Source organism: Heptranchias perlo, chromosome 7 (assembly GCF_035084215.1).
Source record: "Heptranchias perlo isolate sHepPer1 chromosome 7, sHepPer1.hap1, whole genome shotgun sequence".
NCBI lineage: Eukaryota > Metazoa > Chordata > Chondrichthyes > Hexanchiformes > Hexanchidae > Heptranchias > Heptranchias perlo.
This window is the reverse complement of record NC_090331.1, coordinates 64600662-64621083: the sequence shown is the minus strand read 5'-3', so window position 1 is coordinate 64621083 and position 20422 is coordinate 64600662. Positions and strand designations below refer to the sequence as shown.

Here is a 20422-nt window from a genome sequence, read left to right as displayed (position 1 = left end):
TTCCCATGTCTACGAGTCAACCATCCAGCCAATGTGTGTAACACAAATCTGAGGCATCCCAGAAGGAACCTGTTGCAAAAAAGTTAAGGGCGGTGGTGATTTTGACAGCCACTGGGTAAAGCACGGCCCCCGGTCCAGCAGGCAGCAAGTCATAGAGTCATAGAGTTATACAGCACGGATAGAGGCCCTTCGGCCCATCGTGTCCGCGCCGGCCATCAAGCCCTGTCTAATCTAATCCCATATTCCAGCATTTGGTCCGTAGCCTTGTATGCTATAGCATTTCAAGTGCTCATCCAAATGCTTCTTGAATGTTGTGAGGGTTTCTACCTCCACAACCCTTTCAGGCAGTGAGTTCCAGACTCCAACCACCCTCTGGGTGAAAAAGTTCTTTCTCAAATCACCCCTAAACCTCCCGCCTTTTACCTTGAATCTATGCCCCCTTGTTATAGAACCCTCAACGAAGGGAAAAAGCTCCTTAGTATCCATCCTATCTGTGCCCCTCATAATTTTGTACACCTCAATCATGTCCCCCCTCAGCCTCCCATGCTCCAAGGAAAACAAACCCAATCTTCCCAGTCTCTCTTCATAGCTGAAGCGCTCCAGCCCTGGTAACATCCTGGTGAATCTCCTCTGCACCCTCTCCAAAGCGATCACATCCTTCCTGTAGTGTGGCGACCAGAACTGCACACAGTACTCCAGCTGTGGCCTAACCAGTGTTTTATACAGCTCCATCATAACCTCCTTGCTCTTATATTCTGTGCCTCGGCTAATAAAGGCAAGTATCCCATATGCCTTCTTTACCACCTTATCTACCTGTTCCGCCGCCTTCAGGGATCTGTGAACTTGCACAACAAGATCCCTCTGACCCTCTGTCTTGCCTAGGGTCCTCCCATTCATTGTGTATTCCCTTGCCTTGTTAGTCCCTCCAAAGTGCATCACCTCGCACTTTTCCGGGTTAAATTCCATTTGCCACTGTTCCGCCCATCTGACCATCCCATCTATATCGTCCTGCAGACTGAGGCTATCCTCCTCGCTATTTACCACCCTACCAATTTTTGTATCATCAGCGAACTTACTGATCATACCTTTTACATTCATATCCAAGTCGTTAATGTAGACCACAAACAGCAAGGGACCCAGCACCGATCCCTGTGGTACCCCACTGGCCACAGGCTTCCAGTCACAAAAACAACCTTCGACCATCACCCTCTGCCTTCTGCCACTAAGCCAGTTTTGTATCCAAAGTGCCACGGCACCCTGGATTCCATGGGCTCGTACCTTCTTGACCAGTCTCCTGTGCGGGACTTTATCGAAGGCCTTACTGAAATCCATGTATACCACATCCACTGCGTTACCCTCATCCACACGCCTAGTCACCCCCTCAAAAAATTCAATCAAATTAGTCAGACATGATCTTCCCTTGACAAAGCCATGTTGACTATCCCTGATTAATCCTTGCTTCTCCAAGTGGAGACTAATTTTGTCCTTCAGAATTTTTTCCAATACTTTTCCTACCACTGATGTTAGGCTCACTGGCCTATAGTTCCCCGGTTTTTCCCTACTCCCCTTCTTGAATAATGGTACTACATTAGCGGTTCTCCAGTCCTCTGGCACATCCCCTGTGGCCAGAGAGGTTCTGAATATATGTGTCAGAGCCCCCGCAATCTCCTCCTTTGCCTCACACAGTAGCCTGGGGATTTATCCATTTTTAGGCCTGCTAAAACCGCCAATACCTCCTCCCGCTCGATGTTAATATGTTCGAGTATATCACAGTCCCCCTGCCGTATTTCTATGTCTACATCGTCCTTCTCCATAGTGAAAACAGATGCAAAAAATTCATTTAGAACCCCTCCTACATCTGCCGGCTCCACACACAGATTGCCATTTTTGTCCCTAATGGGCCCTATTTTTTCCCTAGTCATCCTCTTACCCTTAATATACTTATAAAACATCTTAGGATTTTCCTTTATTTTGCTCGCCAGTGTTATTTCATGGCCCCTCCTTGATCTCCTAATTTCTTTTTTAAGTATCCCCCTGCACTTTTTGTACTCCTCTAGGGCTTCCTCCGTCTTTAGCCTTTTGTATCTGCAAAAAGCCCTCCTTTTTTTCCTAATCCATTCTCGTATATCCCCTGACATCCAAGGTTCCCTGGAGTTCTTGGAACCACCCTTGACCTTTACGGGAACATGTTGCCATTGTATGGTCTCAATCTCCCTTCTGAAAGACTCCCATTGCTCCGATGCGGATTTTCCTACAAGCAGCTGATCCCAGTCCATTTTGGCCAGATCCTGCCTTATCCTATTAAAATCGGCCTTCCCCCAATTTAGAACTTTTATTTCCGGCCCCTCCCTGTCCTTTTCCATGACCACCTTAAATCTCACCGAATTATGGTCACTGTCACCAAAGTGCTCACCTACTAGCACTTCTTCCACTTGGCCGGCCACATTCCCAAGAATTAGGTCCAGTACCGCCCCCTCTCTTGTAGGACTTTCTACATGCTGGCTCAAAAAGCTCTCCTGGATGCACATTAAGAATTTTGTACCCTCTAAGCCTTTTACACTCTGAGTATCCCAGTTAATATTGGGGAAGTTGAAATCCCCCACTATTACCACCCTATTATTTGCACAATTTTCTGAGATTTGCCTACATATCTGTTCCTCTATCTCCCCCTGACTGTTTGGGGGCCTATAGTACACTCCCATCAAAGTGCTTGCCCCCTTTTTGTTTTTAAGCTCCACCCATATGGCCTCATTAGAGGAACCTGCTAATATATCATCCCTCCTTATGGCAGTAATTGATTCTTTAGTTAATATTGCGACCCCCCCTCCTCTTATACCTCCCCGTGTCTCGCCTGAAGATTCTGTACCCCGGAATATTGAGCTGCCAGTCTTGCCCCTCCCTCAACCATGTCCCTGTGACAGCAACAATATCATACTCCCATGTGTTTATCAACACCTTCAGTTCATCCACCTTATTCGCAAGACTCCTTGCATTAAAATAGATGCCATCCAGCCTTGCCCTTACATATTTGCCCTGTCTTCCAAGCTGACTTGTTTTTTTCTCTATATTTGGCTGCACATCACCCCCTATTGTAGCTCCACTCTGTATCCCATCCCCCTGCCAAGTTAGTTTAAACCCCCCCCAACAGTGCTAGCAAACCTCCCCGCAAGGATATTTGTCCCGCTTTGGTTCAGGTGCAACCCGTCCGACTTGTACAAGTCCCACCTTCCCCAGAAGCAGGCCCAGTGATCCAGGAAACTGAAACCCTCCCTCCTGCACCAACTCTTTAGCCACGCATTCATCTGTTCTATCCTCCTATTTCTATACTCACTAGCCCGTGGCACTGGGAGTAATCCAGAGATTACAACCTTTGAGGTCCTGCTCTTTAATCTTCTACCTAGCTCCCTAAATTCTTGATGCAGGACCTCATCTCCCTTCCTACCTATGTCGTTGGTCCCAATGTGGACCACGACCTCTGCCTGCTCACCCTCCCCCTTGAGAATGCCCTGTAGCCGCTCAGTGACATCCATGACCCTGGCACTAGGGAGGCAACAAACCATCCTGGAGTCACATTTACGGCCACAGAAAACCTGTCTGTTCCCCTTACGATAGAATCCCCTACCACTATAGCTCTTCTACTCTTTTTCCTCCCAGCCTGTGCAGCAGAGCTACCCCTGGTGCCAGGAAGTTGGCTGCTGCTGCCTTCCCCTGATAAGTCATCCCCCTCAACAATATCCAAAGCGGTATATTTGTTTGAGAGGGGGACGGCTGCAATGGGCTGCATAAGTCAGCGGTAGCCTGACTAGTGATGCGAGCCTCCTCCTGCACGGTTCCTCTTGGCTTATAGATCCTGTGGGCTGGATAAGGCCTTCTATGGGCAGCACCCCCTCCCCCTTCACTTGCTGTCTTCTAACAGGCTCAGCTGCTGCTTGTCCTGGTTCTTCAGGCTGATGCTGCTGTTCCTCTTCCTCCAACTGTTTGTCCATCCAAAGGAATGAAGCAAAAACAGCACCTATGATGAGCAGTGAGTGCTTAATGAGGGTGGGGGGTGGGGGCAGAGAAATCAAAGAAGCAAACTGGAAGCTCAGAACTGGATTGGAACTGCACTACTCAACAGCACACAGATCCTAATGACCCAAGTGCCTGAGGTGAGTGCCCCATTAAATTCAACTTCTTGTCATGTCAGTCAGTTTGTGAAGCCAATGCTGCTAAGCTTTACTCAGCGGGTTTGCCATTAGGCAGGACTTCTGACAATAGTGCAGGGTATTAGTTTTCTTTGCCACCAAGTAATATAGGAATTATTCTTGAAAATTAAGAAATAGTTCAAGTTTATGTCCCACTTTACTTGGTCTATAGATCTCCTTACTTCATAGTAAAACTCCTAAGGCCTCAGTGAGGGATGCTTTGCCAGGAAGCATTTTTGTGAATATTGAAAATAGGTAGGGGCATCACACATTTTAGAATTAATATAAAATTAGAGACTATTTTGATTATAAAATTTGCTTGAATAAATTAGTGCACTATTACCACTGTCTATGCTTGCATTTACGTCAATAAAATTTATATTTTTCTGCTTTATTGCAGTCTGAAAAGAAATGAGATTATCCTCCTACATTTAGTTTCCAAGACCTGCACAACAGATGTAATTTTTTTTTAGAAAACCAATCACAATAAATTCTACAGTTTAGTCTGCTCAGTTTAACCATTAATTGCAAAATCTATGCAAAGAACAAACCAAATGTTAAAGCTACTTTTCAACAAGCACAATCCCTAATTCATCATTCATGCACCTTTGTGACTGACACACTTTCACATTAGCGTAGTTTTTAATTAAAGCAACAAGTGATTTGCTTTATCCTTACACTATGTATGTCAAGTATGCTAAACCATGGGTAAAAAATCTGTTAAACAAAACATCATTCAATGAGAATCGGTTTGATTGTCAGACCAACCACCACCATCCTAACTCGCCGTTCAGATTAAAGGACTTTTGTTTGGATTTACTGGGTATTTTCACTGCAGGAAATTAAATTTATTTCCATTTGATGTATCAGCCCTTCAGACCTGGATAAAGATGCCAAATCCTGTAAAAAAAGGTCATGTACGTGAAGGCGAAAGCTGATCCACTGCAGAATCGGAATGTGCTGCTAGTGTTTTCAGTGATTTGATGCTTAGGTTGATGTGCAGAATTGAGTAAATTTAATACTAGCCACTTTGAACTTTTGAATGTCATAAAAAGTTTAGGTAGTTTATTTAATTTGCCTGGAATTGCAGACTATCAAATCATACTCCGAATGTCTAACCTTCTAAGCTCTGAATGGCTCCTGCCATCATTTTAAGTTTCTTTGTCATGCACTGTGCTGCTGAAACAAACTCTGGTATTAAACAAAAAGTTACTCAACTGCCAGGAGCAGATCTATCACTGTATTAACCCTTACTACTAAAATTTAAAGATATACTATATTTTAAAAACTTATGTTCTACCTAGTATCTTTCCATTGCTCCAAATTCTCTCTCCTATATCATTGTAACTACTTTTACTTTATTTTGAATATGCCCTATTCTAATTTTGTCGTCTTTTAAGAGTACAAATACACGGGTTTTCCTGAACCTCTGAGCTCTCACCACCTACTTTAGGGGGGTGATTTTAAACCCCAAGAACGGGTGGGTTGGGGGCAGGTGGGAGTTGAAAACAGTTGTTTCTTTGGGTAGCAACCACAAAATATTTGGACTTGGCATTCCCAATGGGAAGCCTGTGCTTTTCCGCGCCGACGTTAAACCTGGAAATAAAGCTGGGTTGCGGTCACGACCCAAAACACATCTGTTTTCACCTCTCACCCGCCTCCAACCCACCCGTTCTTGGGGTTTAAAATCACCCCCGAGATGACAAAACTATATTACTCAGAATTGAGGCTCAGGGATGAAAGCTTTTGATGTGATCTAGTTCTCCTGACTTCCATCGATCTCTCCTTTAAATATTGCCCAATGTTGTTCTACCTCTTTGTCCATCAATTTTTGTTTTCTTGTTTACTTCCCTTAACTTGTTCCCTCATAGTCGCCCCCCCCACCCCCCAATTCTATTACTTTGCTCTTTGTACTATCTAGATTGGTCTTAATCATTATCTTAAACCTTATATTGTGATCACTACTCCCTTGATATTCTCCCACTCTTACTTCTCTTATCTGCTCCAGTTCATTTCCCATTACTAGGTTCATCAGTGCTTCCTCCCTTGTTGGGCTTCTTCCATATTGGAAAACTGCCTTGTACACATTGTAAAAACTCCATCCCTTTTCACTCTCCATGCCAATTTATTTGGGGATAATTAAAATCTCCCATGATTTTGATGCCGATTTTTACACACTTCATAGATTTGCCTACATATATCTCCCACCACTTCCTTTCCACTATTTGGCAAACTGTAGTATACCCTTAATAATGTGACTGATCCCTTCCTGTCCTTTATCTCAATCCATATGGATTCTGTTTCTATCTCTTTGTTAGTTAATTTAAAAAGAATTGACCCAGGAACATACGAATGCCAGATATCATTATCACAATTTGAATATTCTCTGTAATATAATATTTATTGCAACCATGGACCCAAAACACTAAAAATGATCTAACGAAGAGCTATCTTGTGCGAGAGACTTTTTGCCATTGCTTGCTAATGGATGTAAATGACCAATGTACATCAGTGACCTATAATTTGCAGTAGATATATGAAACAGTTTCCCTTTTAAAATAAGATTTTTAGAAAAGATATTTAAAATAACCTTATTTTACGATTTACTAAACCACAGACCAAAGTTTAGAGGCTGGAAACCGGATTATTAGAAATCTTTCAAAATACATCATCTTCTAGCACCCATTGCTCCATACCCAAGAGAACAGGTCATCTACTTTTGCCATTCTGCCAAAAAGTGAAATCCAAAAATTATGCTGACTCGCTGAACTGCCCTCTCTTAGAAGGCATCTTGCCTCTCCTCAGCATATCTCCAAATGGCTTCAACTCTATACTGGCAATTCATCTAACCAACATTATCGCTGGCATGAAATCTCTGTGGAAAAATGCACAAGGTCGTCACAGGTTGCATTAAAATAAACTTAAGAAAATTGTATCAAAATCAAGTTGGACAAAAAAATTACAATTCTGATTACTTGTTAGTTTTCCCCAATAGAATTCTACCATTTAAAACAAAATCACAAATGAACCATTGTTGCCTAAAGGAATCTCTCCCACTACAGTTCTCACCCATGTTTGTTTAGACCTCTGGACCACACAACTCCCCATCAGAAATTGGGCAAATGACTTTCCCCCAAGCTTCTGTCAATGCTGCTCATGAGTTAGCTGATGACAAATAACCAAGTGGAGCATGAAACAATTCACCCGTCCATCCCTGCCTGTGTCAAAGTGCTTAATCATCAATGTCTGTTACCCCTCCCCCAATAGTTTAGTTGAAGTTATCCGGATCTCTCTATGTGCAGAACTATGGCCACAAACCCACATCTGACCTTCACAGTGGCAATCCACTGCTTTTCCCCAAGACGATTGCTATTATTTTATGCTTAGCTTGCAATGTCTGCCTCAATTTATACAGCAGTCACAATTACCTAGACTAATGCAACACTTACACTTTAGTGACTCAATGTAATAAGGCTATTCTTGCTACAAAGTTGACACCAGCCACACAAGCTCTTAAAAATACAGCACAAAGTCAGTTAATGGACAGCTAGTTGATGAGAATGTTCAAGAAAAAGGTGAATATTTACTTACATTCGAATGGAAAAAACCTGGTGGTTTATAGCAACGGTTTAAATTTAGGTTGCTGCTTCACAGGCACAATTCTGAGGCAACACTGGCAAGGATCCATTAAATGGATTTGAGGATTTAAGTACTTTAAACAAATGAGTATAGATAGTAATAGTTTACATAGAATTTACAAATCCTCCTGCTATTGCTACACAATGGACCGCATCATAAGCAGCTCAATGGGCTAGTTTTGTCTCACTTAATGCAAAGCTGTCATTAAGGGTTAGTTAATGACTTCACTTCTTAGGCGCTTAGACATATTGATGCAAACATGTCAAACACTTAATGTTTGCTTAAAACGCCTGGGTGAAAAACAACTTGCTTCCGACTGACATGTCCCCATTACGAAGCAGATCCCTGAATCAACATATGCATCTTTTTTCAATTACACATGTGGAAAAAAACCTAAACTAAGCTATAACAAGAAAGCTGTTTTTTCTTTCAAATGAAGCTAATACACATTTAAACTTGACTGGCCAACTGGAGTCTAAAAACTGCACAGCTGGGTATCTCATTTAAGATATTATAGACTGTGAGGAACATAAGTGAGTCTCATCAAGGGTTAAACTCTCGAAGGATGGAGTTCCGTTACCAGGTTGCTTTCGCAGGCAGAGGAGAAGAGGAGCAATAAAGTTATTACAAAACAAACATTAAGATACATACATAAGTTAATGACAGTTTGGCTCAGTTGGTAGCACTTTTGCCTTAGTTCAAGCCCCACACCTGGACTTAAGTACATTAACTAGGCTGACATTTCACTGAAGTACTGAGGGAGTGCTACACTGTTGGAGATGCCATCTTTCAGATGTTATGCCTGCCTGTTCAGGTGGACACAAAAGATCCCCTGGCATTACTTGAATAAAAGCAGGGAGTTATCACAGTGCCCTGGCCAACCATCCTCCCTCAACCAACACCAAAATTAGATTAATTGATCATTCATCTGATTTGTCGGATTTGCTGTGTGTTGCTACATAATTGATAGTATCTCATTGGTTGTGAAGCACTTTAGAGCACCCCAAGGCTATAATAAGGTGCTACATAAATGAAAGTTCTTAATAGTTATCAATGAAGCAAGTTATCATTTTAGATTTAACATAGTCACCTGTTATTGCTACTAAATAGATCCAAACATGACCAGATTTTGAGGAGGAACAGAGGAAAGAAGCTATTACAGTCACTGCAGAAACCACTAAATAGACCTGACAAAATTGAAGTTATACATCTGGAACAAGCAATTTACAAACTCCATATTGCTTACATTGAACAACTGGACATCGCAAACTTGACAATTTGTAACGACATGCCAAATAGTAGCAGTTATATACAGCTAAGCACAACCCCTAGTTAGTTGGAAAACTGTCATTCTCCCTAATAGCTCAGTGGTCAAATAACCCTCCCAAGACTGGCACAGAGCCATACATGCAGAGTAGGAAGGCTCTAGTTTTGATCCTTGGATTGTTAATTGTATGATTTATATCAATTCGTGTTAATTGTGTTCAGGTGGTGGCTATCAATTGGGGACTCTCGCATCCTTTTTATAGGCAAGCTTATGTAGGGTTTGGTGTGTGTGTAAGGGGAATCTCTGAATAAAAGCTTGGCAACAACTAAAGACCAGGCTCTAATAGTCTATCCTTCACCACATAGCTATCCAATTTTAAACAGGACCACGCAGAGTTAGCTATGGCAGTGGTTAGGTACTACAATTGACCTCAGCATTCCTGGAATTTACAATGTGGGGAGGGTAAAGAAACAAACCATGATTCCCACTTATGTTATAAACTGCGAGTGGAGACAGATTCTGGCTCAGTGAAGAATAACCTGCTGATTCACACCATTGAGTCACAAATTTAAAAAGGCCACCTGGGCAAAGTACTAGAAGTGTGTCAGTGTTTGTGGAGCCAAAGTATCAAATGCACTTTTTTTTGACAGACCTTGGGAACATTCACCTGGAATTTCAGTGGGGGTTCTTCCAATCTCCCACTGTAAATTCAGCAGGAACCCCAGAGAAACAGCCTAAGTTACACAGGGAGATAGAGAAGCCCTGAAGAATTTCTACTCCATTATATTTAATGGTTTCATACTTTAACAAATTGTTTTCAAAAGTAGGGCATTAAACACTCAGTGCATAAATATTGAATGGAGACATTGAAGCCAGAGTGAAGTACAATTGTAGTCTAGGTATCAACTACTAATTCAGTACTTGGGTGTTGGTAGATCTGTATACACACACACAAATTGTGCTGCATTTCACCAGGGCTAGAGACATCGGCCCAAAATTTCCTTAATGTGATTTACACTGCTGTTGCACCATTTTAAGAAAGTGCTGCAACCCATTGTCCTCTAGAGGGAGATAGACTGCAGTTTCTCGGATATGCTTATTTGCATATCTCTTGGTGGATGCATCTGGATAAAAACCATATAAAACCATTACAAGCAGCTAAACCAGTAGCCTCCCCTTTACAGCAGAAAACTAGTGGAACAAGGTGGTAAGGCAGAAACACTGCTTGGCTCTTTCATTTTTCTCTCAAGTTACTTCACTGCTTGTGTTAATATTTTTATTGCTCTTTGACAGAATTATGAATATTCAACCACCATCTGTGCCTAGAGGGCAGCAGGACATGGTACCAAGCAGAATGAACAGTATCATGGTGCAGATGCTAAGTCATCCAGAATTACCAATTCCACTCACCTGTAGGGTTGGTGGAATTGGCACTAATTAACTCCCTCACTTCCAGGACTACAAAACATTGCCACAAGTTCCACATGTTCAGTAGGGCAGGCAAGGTAAAACACCGCACACCTTTCCCTTTTCTTCCTCGTCTACCCTGGACACCAGTACACTCTTCACCTACTTAAAGCAAGACTTCCACACCTAACCCTTCACAATGTTCTCTGGTTAAGGACACCTATAACTCCCTATCCACTATGGCTACACAGCTTCCAAAACACAACTGCATTGCACAACCCCAAAACCCCATCCTCCACTAACACCCCCATTTCTCACCTATCCTATGCCATTTGCCATACTTAACTGCCAGCCTTACCCTTATTTACTTATATCTTTGCAATAGAAACTGGCACATAATGCCCACCAAAGGCAGGCCACTGGAGGGGGCTTCCCACCATTAAACCCCTTAGAGGACAAGGCCAGGCAGCTCATGGAGTCGCTTAGCTCTTGTGGATGATGGCGGCATCTTGCCGGCGCCAGGTTAGTGGCTGAGCACCTGCACTGTCACCGAGAAGCACCACACAGACAGAGCTTCCACCTTCTTCTGTCGTCTTAATCCCAATGGTTGATGCTAACTAATCTGGCACCAGCAATTTGCCGCCATTCTTGCACTGTATACCCTCCACCCCCTTTCCTGCAGTTCCACCAAAACAATGGGGGTGGGGGGGGGCGCACAGGAGGATGAAGATGATGGTGAAGGGATGAAGATGATGGTGAAAGGATGAAGATGATGGTGAAAGGATGAAGATGATGGTGAAAGGATGAAGAGAACCAAGCCACCCAGGGAGTCAGCTGCATGATACTTCCATCCTTCAGGACAACAGCATATACCAGGCCTCTGGCCAACCCCCTTAGAGCACCATGCCGGGGAAACGTGGGAGGTGAGGCAAGGCTGCTCAGGAGCAACCTGCAGAAATTCAGGCAGCAATGGGCTCCTTGCTTAGAGCCAGTTGCCATGGGACAAGGGCCACCTCAGTCCCATGATCCTTCTGTGCAGCATGAGGAGCCAACTACTTCCTGCAATCCTGACTCTCTGGTGGCACCACGACAATAGGTGCCCATAGGAAATGCAGTAACTCCTTCTGAGTACCCCTGAAGTTGGGTGAGGGAGATGTGTGAAAATCTGTAAGTGGTCCGTCCCTCTGAGAAGCAAGTCCAATTGTTAAAAAACATATTTTAGACACAAGGAAAAGGTAAGCAAAGTTTTTATTCTCTGACTACCAACTTTGTGGAGAGCTTTTAATTAGCGCATTTAACATAGAAAAATGTTCCAAGGCAATTCCTTGAAAGAAAAAAAAAATTGCAGGGCTACAGGGATCGAGCGAGGGAGTGGGACTAGCTGGATTGCTCTTGCATAGAGCTGGCATAGACTCGATGGGCCGAATGGCCTCCTTCCTTGCTGTAACCTTTCTATGATTCTATTTCTATGAAGTCCAGGTGTCTGTAAGTGGAATGTAAAAAAAACTTTGAAAAATGTTTCCTACCTTCAGAAATTTTCAATAAAAAGGTCTTCAGTTCTTCTATAACTTCTCATTTCTGTCTTTAACAGCTGATCCTAATAGCTGCTGCACCTCATTTTAATAGATGCAACTTACTTCGAAGGCATCAGCAGGTAAGTCCAGGAAACTCCCAACCACAGCACCACTCAGTCTCAGGTGACCATATATAAATACAAGGCCAGGTGAGTTATTGGCAGATTGTAGAACTGTTCTAGAATCGTGAGGAAACCTGGGGAATGCCTTTCAAAGGCACACACGTACTGAATTCAGTTTCCCTGCGAATGTCCTCGCTGGAAAAACAGCCAATGCCATTCCAGCATTGAAAACTGTGGAAATTCACCCCCGCAAATACTTAGTTTGCCCTCTAGTAATGTAAATATTAGTATGGAGCATGACTTGAGGTTGTTTGCACAGTAGTCTTGAGTTACTATTTGGCCTGCACATAAATTATAAGTGAATGTGGATGATCCAAGTAGGCTCAATGTGAAAACAGCAGCTACAAATTTCAGTTCTACACAAGGTAATCCCTTTGGTTCTCACTAGTCAGAAAATTATGTTCAAACCCCACTTCAGACTTAAAATACGTAATGTAGGCCGATACTTCAGTACAGTACTGAGGGACTGCTGCATTATCAGGAGGTGCTCTCTAAGATACATTAAACCAAGTTAAAACTGTCTGCCTCTTCAGGTCAACATGAAAATTGCCATGACAATTTTTCAAAGAGCAGGAAGTTCTCCTGGTGTCCTAGCCAACATTTATCTCAACCAATACTACCAAAATAGATTATCTGGTAATTCATAGCATTGCTGTTCGTGGGACCCTGCTGTCCAAATTGGCTGCTGTGTTTGTCTAACTAACCGTGACTACACTTCAAAAGTAATTCATTGGCTGTGAAGTGCTTGGAGATGTCTTGCTAACATGAAAGTGCTATATAAATGCAAGTCTTTACAACAATGGCTTCCACACTGCTATCATAATTCCAGAAATTTTCTTAACCAGAATTTAAAAATCTAAGGAAAAAATTTTGCACTCAAGATAGTTATATAGAATGTACAGCACAGAAACGGGCCATTTGGCCCAACAGGTCCATGCCGGTGTTAATGCTCCACACGAGCCTCCTCCCTCCCTACTTCATCTAACCCTATGAGCATATCCTTCTATTCCTTTCTCCCACATGTGTTTATCTAGCTTCCCCTTAAATGCATCTATGCTAGTCGTCTCAACTGTTCCTTATGGTAGCAAGTTCCACATTCTAACCACTATCTGGGTAAAGAAGTTTCTCCTGAATTCCCTATTGGATTTATTCATGACTATCTTATATTTATGACGCCTAATTCTTGTCTCCCCCGCAAGTGGAAACATCTTCTCTACGTCTACCCTATCAAACCCTTTCATAATCTTAAAGACCTCTATCAGGTCACCCCTCAGTCTTCTCTTTTCTAGAAAAAAAAGCCTGCCTGCTCAATTTTTCCTGATAGGTATAACCTCTCAGTTCTGGTATCAACCCAGTAAATCTTTTTTGCACCTTCTCCAGTGCATCTATCTCTTTTATAATTGAGACCAAAACTGTACATAGTATTCCAAGTGTGGTTTAACCAAGGTTCTATACAAGTTTAATATAACTTCTCTGCTTTTCAATACTATCCCTCTAGAAATAAACCCCAGTGCTTGTTTTTTTTTAATGGCCTTATTAACCTTGTTGCTACTTTGTGATTTGTGCATCTGTAGCCCCAGATCCCTCTGCTCCCCTACCCCATTTAGACTCTTATCCAAGCAATATGTGGCCCCCTTATTCTTCCTACCAAAATGTAATACCTCACGCTTATCTATATTGAAATTCATTTGCCAATTACACGCCCATGGGGCAAGTTTATTAATGTCTTCCTGTATTTTGTCAGAGTCCTCCAAGGTATTAACTATACCCCCCCAATTTGGTGTCGTCTGCAAATTTTGAAATTGTACTTCTGATTCCAGAGTCCAAATAGTTTATGTAAATGGTGAACAGTGGTCTCAGCACTGATCCTTGTGGAACACCACTTCCCACCTTTTGTCAGTCTGAGTAACTACCTATAACCCCTACTCTGCTTTCTATTTTGTAGCCAGCTTGCTATCCATTCTGCTATTTGTCCCCTGACTCCACATGCTCTGACCATAGTCATGAGTCTACTATGTGGTACCTTACTGAAGGCCTTTTGAAAATCCAAATATATTACATCTACTACATTACCCTTGGCTACCCTTTGTTACTTCTTCAAAGAATTCAATAAGGTTAGTCAAGCATGACCTTCCCTTTTAAAATCCGTGCTGACTATGGAAGTCAGTACTGCATGTGTCATGCAGTATCAATAATCCCAACGTCAAGTACAGTATGAATACAGATTCACTCTGCCCCAACAATGTGAATTTGCCCACAATTTTAAAAGAGCATTGCTCCCCCCCACACTGCAGTGTGGATTCTTCCAGTTTCCACATCTGCCTTAGTGACTTTTCTGAACGAGATTACAATTGTCAAGTAATGGCCCATTTGTACTGGGATCCCAATGCCATTAGAAACTGGGTTGAGACTGCACAAATACATTTCACATCTTTACAACCAGAAAAGATGTTCACCCCTGATTTTGGGTATGCATTCACACTCAGGTCCCCTAAGTGAAAGATCAGTATGCTAATAATGCCTCATAATTAAATTTCTCTCAAAGTCAATGTATGTGGAAGTTGGCAATACTGAAGTGCTCAGGCAATTGAGTCCCATATTTGTTACTAGCCTTTCTTGCAAATTTTTATTGACAAACTTTCCTTCATAACCCAAGAAATTTCAATAAAACAAGACAATTCTGAAGCGTGTCCATAACTAGTTGCAACAAATGTGGAGCACTCAAGGGTCAAGCACTTATCTGAAAGGGCTCCTCCCTAGTTAACACAATAGGACTTTATCATCTTCAATTTTAATCATCTTGCTGCACAGCATTGCCAAGCATCTACACCTGTTGGAACCTCATTAATGGCAGTTCTACAATGAACAAGTGGATATTATCATTGCAGCTACTTCTGTTTAGTGATACCATGTGCTTAGTGTCAGCGTGCAGTTTCCATGATTCTGACTCAGGCCTCCTTTGCTGGCCCACTTCTCTCACTCTACCTTCAATGGAAGAGCTTTAGGCCATTTTGAGTCCACACTAATTATTTCCATTTCCCCATCTACCTTCCCATCTCTCCTCCTTTAAAAGTCTCCTCAAAACCTTCCCCTGGCCATGCCATTGGTCAACTCTCTCCCAACTCCTCTCTTACTGCTCCATGTATATTTTCATCTCAGAAGTGCCTAGGAATGTTTTACTATGCTAAAGAGAGCAATATAAATGCAAACTGTTACGATAATACTAGTTTTTGCCTACAATTGACAATTTCAGTTAATTTGATGGGCAAAAATATATACACAGCTACAACATGTGGGATGTAAAACAGACTTTATTAAATACAAGGAAAATGCAAAATAGTTACATAAATAAGCAAATGCAAAATAAATGTTGGTCACTGATGAGAAATATAAAATACAAAAAAATTACATGCAATAAGGTACAAAAAAGACAATGCAAACAAGGTATTGGAAATTCAGCTTATAAAAACAAAAAGCCCAAACACTAGACAAACCAATTTATAGAATTTTACATCCTGTAATTCTTTTATCTATTCTGCAACTATGCTTTTCTTCTTACATCTAACAGATGATCTACTGAGCAAAAAGTAAACTAAATAAGTCTTTAAGCAGCCCATTCATACTGACTAACTTCAGGTATTAGGAAGATAATGAAGGTCACCCCACCTGCTCTACACACAATGGCAGCAGCTCATGTTGCTGATGTTACAAATGGAAGAATATTAGAAAATACTTGGGTTGTGCTGGAATGATGAAAATGCACACTTCCAGGTAACATGAAAGACTAATGGGATAGACATCCAATGTTGCACTGCAAGCGTTTACACCATCAACATTGATGTAAAAGTAGATAATTAACAGAAAATTGACTGATTTGCTGAGTAGCTAATCATGTTCCCATCAAATACCTTGAAGGATCATAGGCTTCCAGTGGCACAGTATTTGTTGGGCAATCTAAGTACATTGATTTTGGTGCATTATATAGTACTCGAATTTCCTCCTCTTTCTCCCATTGGATTGGGATAATACTGATTTCCTAAACCAACTAGTGAGCTTGGATTTCTAAATCTGTACTGAGATACCTACATACAATACTGTGCAGTTTTAATTTTGATTCTAAAATAAATTTGGTCCAAATGTGTAGGGAGGTTACAGTCTTTGGTATACTAAGCACATCAGATTATACTGCCAATATAAAATATTGCTATTTATACCAATCCCTTCAACTCTGAAAACAGAATACTAACCATTAGGTATATATCAAATCAGATACAAAATGTAGTATTAAACCTCTATGATTCAGTCTATTTTTTAAATAAAAATCAAGTAACTACCTGAATTTTATTAATTTTCTACCCTAGCCATGATGGAGTTCAATGCTCAAAACAGAGATTATGTTCATAATGTCAATATATTACGTTTTCATTAACATGAGGAAGTTAGAAAAGACTATTTTTGATTTTGAAATCCAAGCCAACTGTAGGGCTATTTTAGGCATAACCCATAAAGTGTCAATGTTGCCAACACTGCTTTATCAAACTACCTCAATCTTGATCTATGTACTGTCCAATAACCACAGTACCAAGCATTTTTTCATCTGATAAATTGACCCTACATGTACTTAGCTCTACATTGAACCAATACCAAATTTTACTTACAAGTTTTGTATTAGATGACTTTCCACTTAAGACTAGGCAGAGACTAACATTTAATTCTCTTCAGCCAAAGATAAACAGAATCTAGGAACATAGAAGCAGGAGGTCATTCAGCCCCTCGAGCCTGTTCCACTATTTTATTAGATCATGGCTAATCTGTACCTCAGCTCCATCTAATTCAATCCCAGATCTCCATATGTAATGCATTTGTAGCAGTCCATTGCTAGCATTCCAGCCAAGCTGCCTCTCCATGAAAATATTCCCATCTATTAGGCAGCTCTCAAAATTCTGATGTTTGCTAATACTGTCAAATCTGAAATGGGGACTCCAGAGAACAACTGTATCAATCTGGACTAATCCTATAATCAATGCTGTTTTGTAAATACAGCCAATGAAATATTAACAATTATAGCCATCAACGATAAATAATGTTTCTGCAAATATATAATCTAATAAGATAGAAATATAGCTTTATCTATTTGTTGCTTTCCCTGAATTTATATATAAGTACACAGTGGATAAAAGTTGTCCACACACATCTGGTAATATATGGCTAATGCAGACATCAATGTTTATAATATAAAATACAACTTAATTTACTTCATGCTATATGCCAGCCACAGAAGTTAAAACTTGAGAGCAAGACAAGCTGCATTGATGATAGGCAGGTTAGTATTAAATTTTATACAATGAATACCCTGACTTGTCCAATATCATACAAGGCAACAAAATCTTGATTGCATTAAACACTATCTATGGTTCCTACTGTTATTCCTTGCTTTTATCATAATCCTTAGTTACTGTGATGTGTCATTTATTGATTGAACTATATATAATAAACTCCAGTCTTCAATGTTCAGTTAGGCCCATTTCCAATATTATCACACTACCTCATGTCTAGCAGATCTCCCACACAGTAAAGATATACAGCTTGCATAGAATAGGTTTACCAATGTCAGCTTTTCCATTGTATGTACCATTATTCAATCTTGCTCTTACAGGCAGCAGGATTACTTCAAGCAACTGCGAAACAATGTCCAATCCAACGCAATGCAACTTGCTTCTTGCTTCCTCTGCCAATTCCCCCCCGCATTTGCTCAGTCACAGAATGCTGCTGTCAGGATTCAGAGTCTTACATCTCCCTCTACTTTTCACTTGCATCACTAGGATAGCCTCAAATACTCAGATACCTTTTTTCCACCTGCTGCAGAGGCACAAGTGACCAGGAACATCCACTACTTTGGTAGGCTGGGAAAGGAAGGACTGCTGAAGGAGAAAAAGACTCCAGCTAAAAACTCCTAAAGCAAAGAGACTCTTCAGCAAGCAAAGAACAATCATGAATGCTCCCCTCAGATATTTTTGCATTTCCTTTTCCACAGCACACATCTCTATTCAAACTGCAGGCCCATATCCCAACAGTCCATAGGTCAACATTAACAGCTTGCATTTATACAGCACCTTTAATGTAGGAAAACTTCACAAGAAAATTACAAAAATTGACACCGAGCCAAGGAAGGAGATGGTAGGGTGGGAAACTAAAAGCTTGGTCAGAGGTAGGTTTTAAGAAGGGTCTTAAAAAGAGAATGAGAAAAACACACACGCAGGGAATTCCAGAGCTTAGGGCCTAGACGGGGTGCAGAAGACAATGGCTTCGGTCTTCCCAGGGTTTAATTGGAAGAAATTGTGGCTCATCCAGGACTGGATGTTAGGCAAGCAGTCTGACAACATAGAGGCAGTGGAGGGATCGAGAGGTGGTGGTGATGAGACAGAGGTGGTGGTGAGATAGAGCTGGGTGTCATCAGCGCACATGTACAACCTGACATGTCTTCAGATGGTGTCGCCAAGGGGCAGCATGTAGATGAGAAATAAGGAGGCCAAGGATAGATCCCTGGTGGACTCCAAAGGTAACAGTGCAGGAGCGGGACGAGAAGCCAGTGCAAGAGCTTCCCTGGTTATGAATGACAGGCAAGAGTGGAACCAGGCGAGGGCAGTCCCACTCAGCTAGACAATGGAGGAGAGGCGTTGGAGAAGAATGGTGTGTTACAGCATTTAAGAAAAGGACCTTCATACAAGCTACTGCTAGCAATTGATATCTTGACAAAGTTCATAACACTGGAGCAACTAATGTATTTACATTATGCAAAATACAATAGAAGCAAGCAAATATAAATCAGCTTACTCAAAGCTTTAACACTGAAAAGTTTGTGTACAAATAAATATTTTAGAATAGTTTCAGAACTAGAGATCTTCCAGATCAGCGAGATCATGAATTAAGTCCAGGCACTTTAGTTTCTTACACCCAGATTTTACATTCTATATACTACGGTAGTGGAAGAGTCCTCCTCATTTGGTTCGGGTGATACTTTTTTCCACAGAGTCTCTTTAAGTGCAAGCTCTTTCTGTAGACTTTCATAATCCATTGATCCAAAGGAATGCTGGTATTTTAAGCAACATGAATAATTAGATTCTTAATTTTATAAGACTTCTGGTGACGGTCATAATCAACTAATTATCCCACTAATACTTGCAAAATCGCCCTTCCCTCTTGTAAATGCAACAGGGCTATGATCCTAATAAAACCAATTTTCTTGCCAATAATTTGCTTACGTTCCCAAAAATCTAAAAACTACATATAAATACATTTAAATTAAATCTACCATTCTATGCAACCATATAGTAATTTAATGCTCTAGCTGCAAAATAAATCTTCCCTCAATTGCCTTGATGCGTGCTTAGTAGATTTAGCACAATATTCAGTTTTCTAACAATGCTTAACAAATGTGGGTCAAGAGCAATTATACAAACTGATGAAATAAGAAGTTATTTCTGATCCATTTTGTTCATTCCCTTATAAAACTGATTTGTCTCCCTTGAAGGAGAATCTAGGTAATAATTTATTTTGTGAGCAGTGTTCGCATGCAGAAGTAGATATGGCTGGCAGATCATTCAGCAGAATGAGAAGTGACTTGACACTTAATACAAGATCAAGTTTGTGTGTTGCCTCTTTTGCCTTCTAAATGCAAAGAAACATACACCAGCACAATGCACAGGTTTTAAATAGAACCTTAAAAAATAGAACAAATTGTATAATAGAGCAAAGTCTTCTAATCTTCACATTATGAAAGCAACTCCAACAGTAATTTGATCTTACTGTTGTAACATATTCTCTCATTCCTTTTGCTCACACACAATGTAAGTCGCTGTGTGACAGGAGTCAGTACTCCCAACTCTTTCCCTACTGTCTCCTCTCCCTTTTTAAAAAAATTCGGTCCTAAAAAGGGGCTTAACTTCCAGTTCTGATGGGTCTGCACTCAAAACATTTTTGGATGCTCAAAGGACATTTTGTTCTGGTTGCTGGTTTAAGTCTTTCTGCTGCATTCAGATTTATCTTGCTAACCTCCTGCTCTATCTTGATTTAACTGTGAACAGGGCTCCATCTAAACCTAGTAATAAGAATGGGACATGACCCTACTCAGAGGATTGTGCAGCAAATCCACAGAACTCCTATACAATCCATACAGACTGATGGAATAAGAAATTTATCTTTATAACCATGTTTAGCAATCTAGAACCA

General features: G+C 41.0%; 1 protein-coding gene across 3 annotated transcripts in view; it reads right to left on the bottom strand.

Annotated features, from left to right (window-relative positions):
* LOC137323800 (glutaminase kidney isoform, mitochondrial-like) overlaps positions 1-20422 on the bottom strand; it is a 91740-nt gene that overhangs the window by 8138 nt on the left and 63180 nt on the right. Inside the window, exon 15 of one of the 3 annotated variants that reach the window (XM_067987749.1) lies at positions 15505-18114. The exons of 1 other annotated variant lie outside the window; for it this stretch is intronic. In XM_067987749.1, coding sequence (XP_067843850.1) covers positions 18031-18114 — 84 coding nt within the window. In that variant the 3' untranslated portion in view covers positions 15505-18030. Of the gene's footprint in view, positions 1-15504; positions 19284-20422 lie in introns of those variants that run through there. One more of the 3 variants, XM_067987748.1, reaches the window with a different exon arrangement.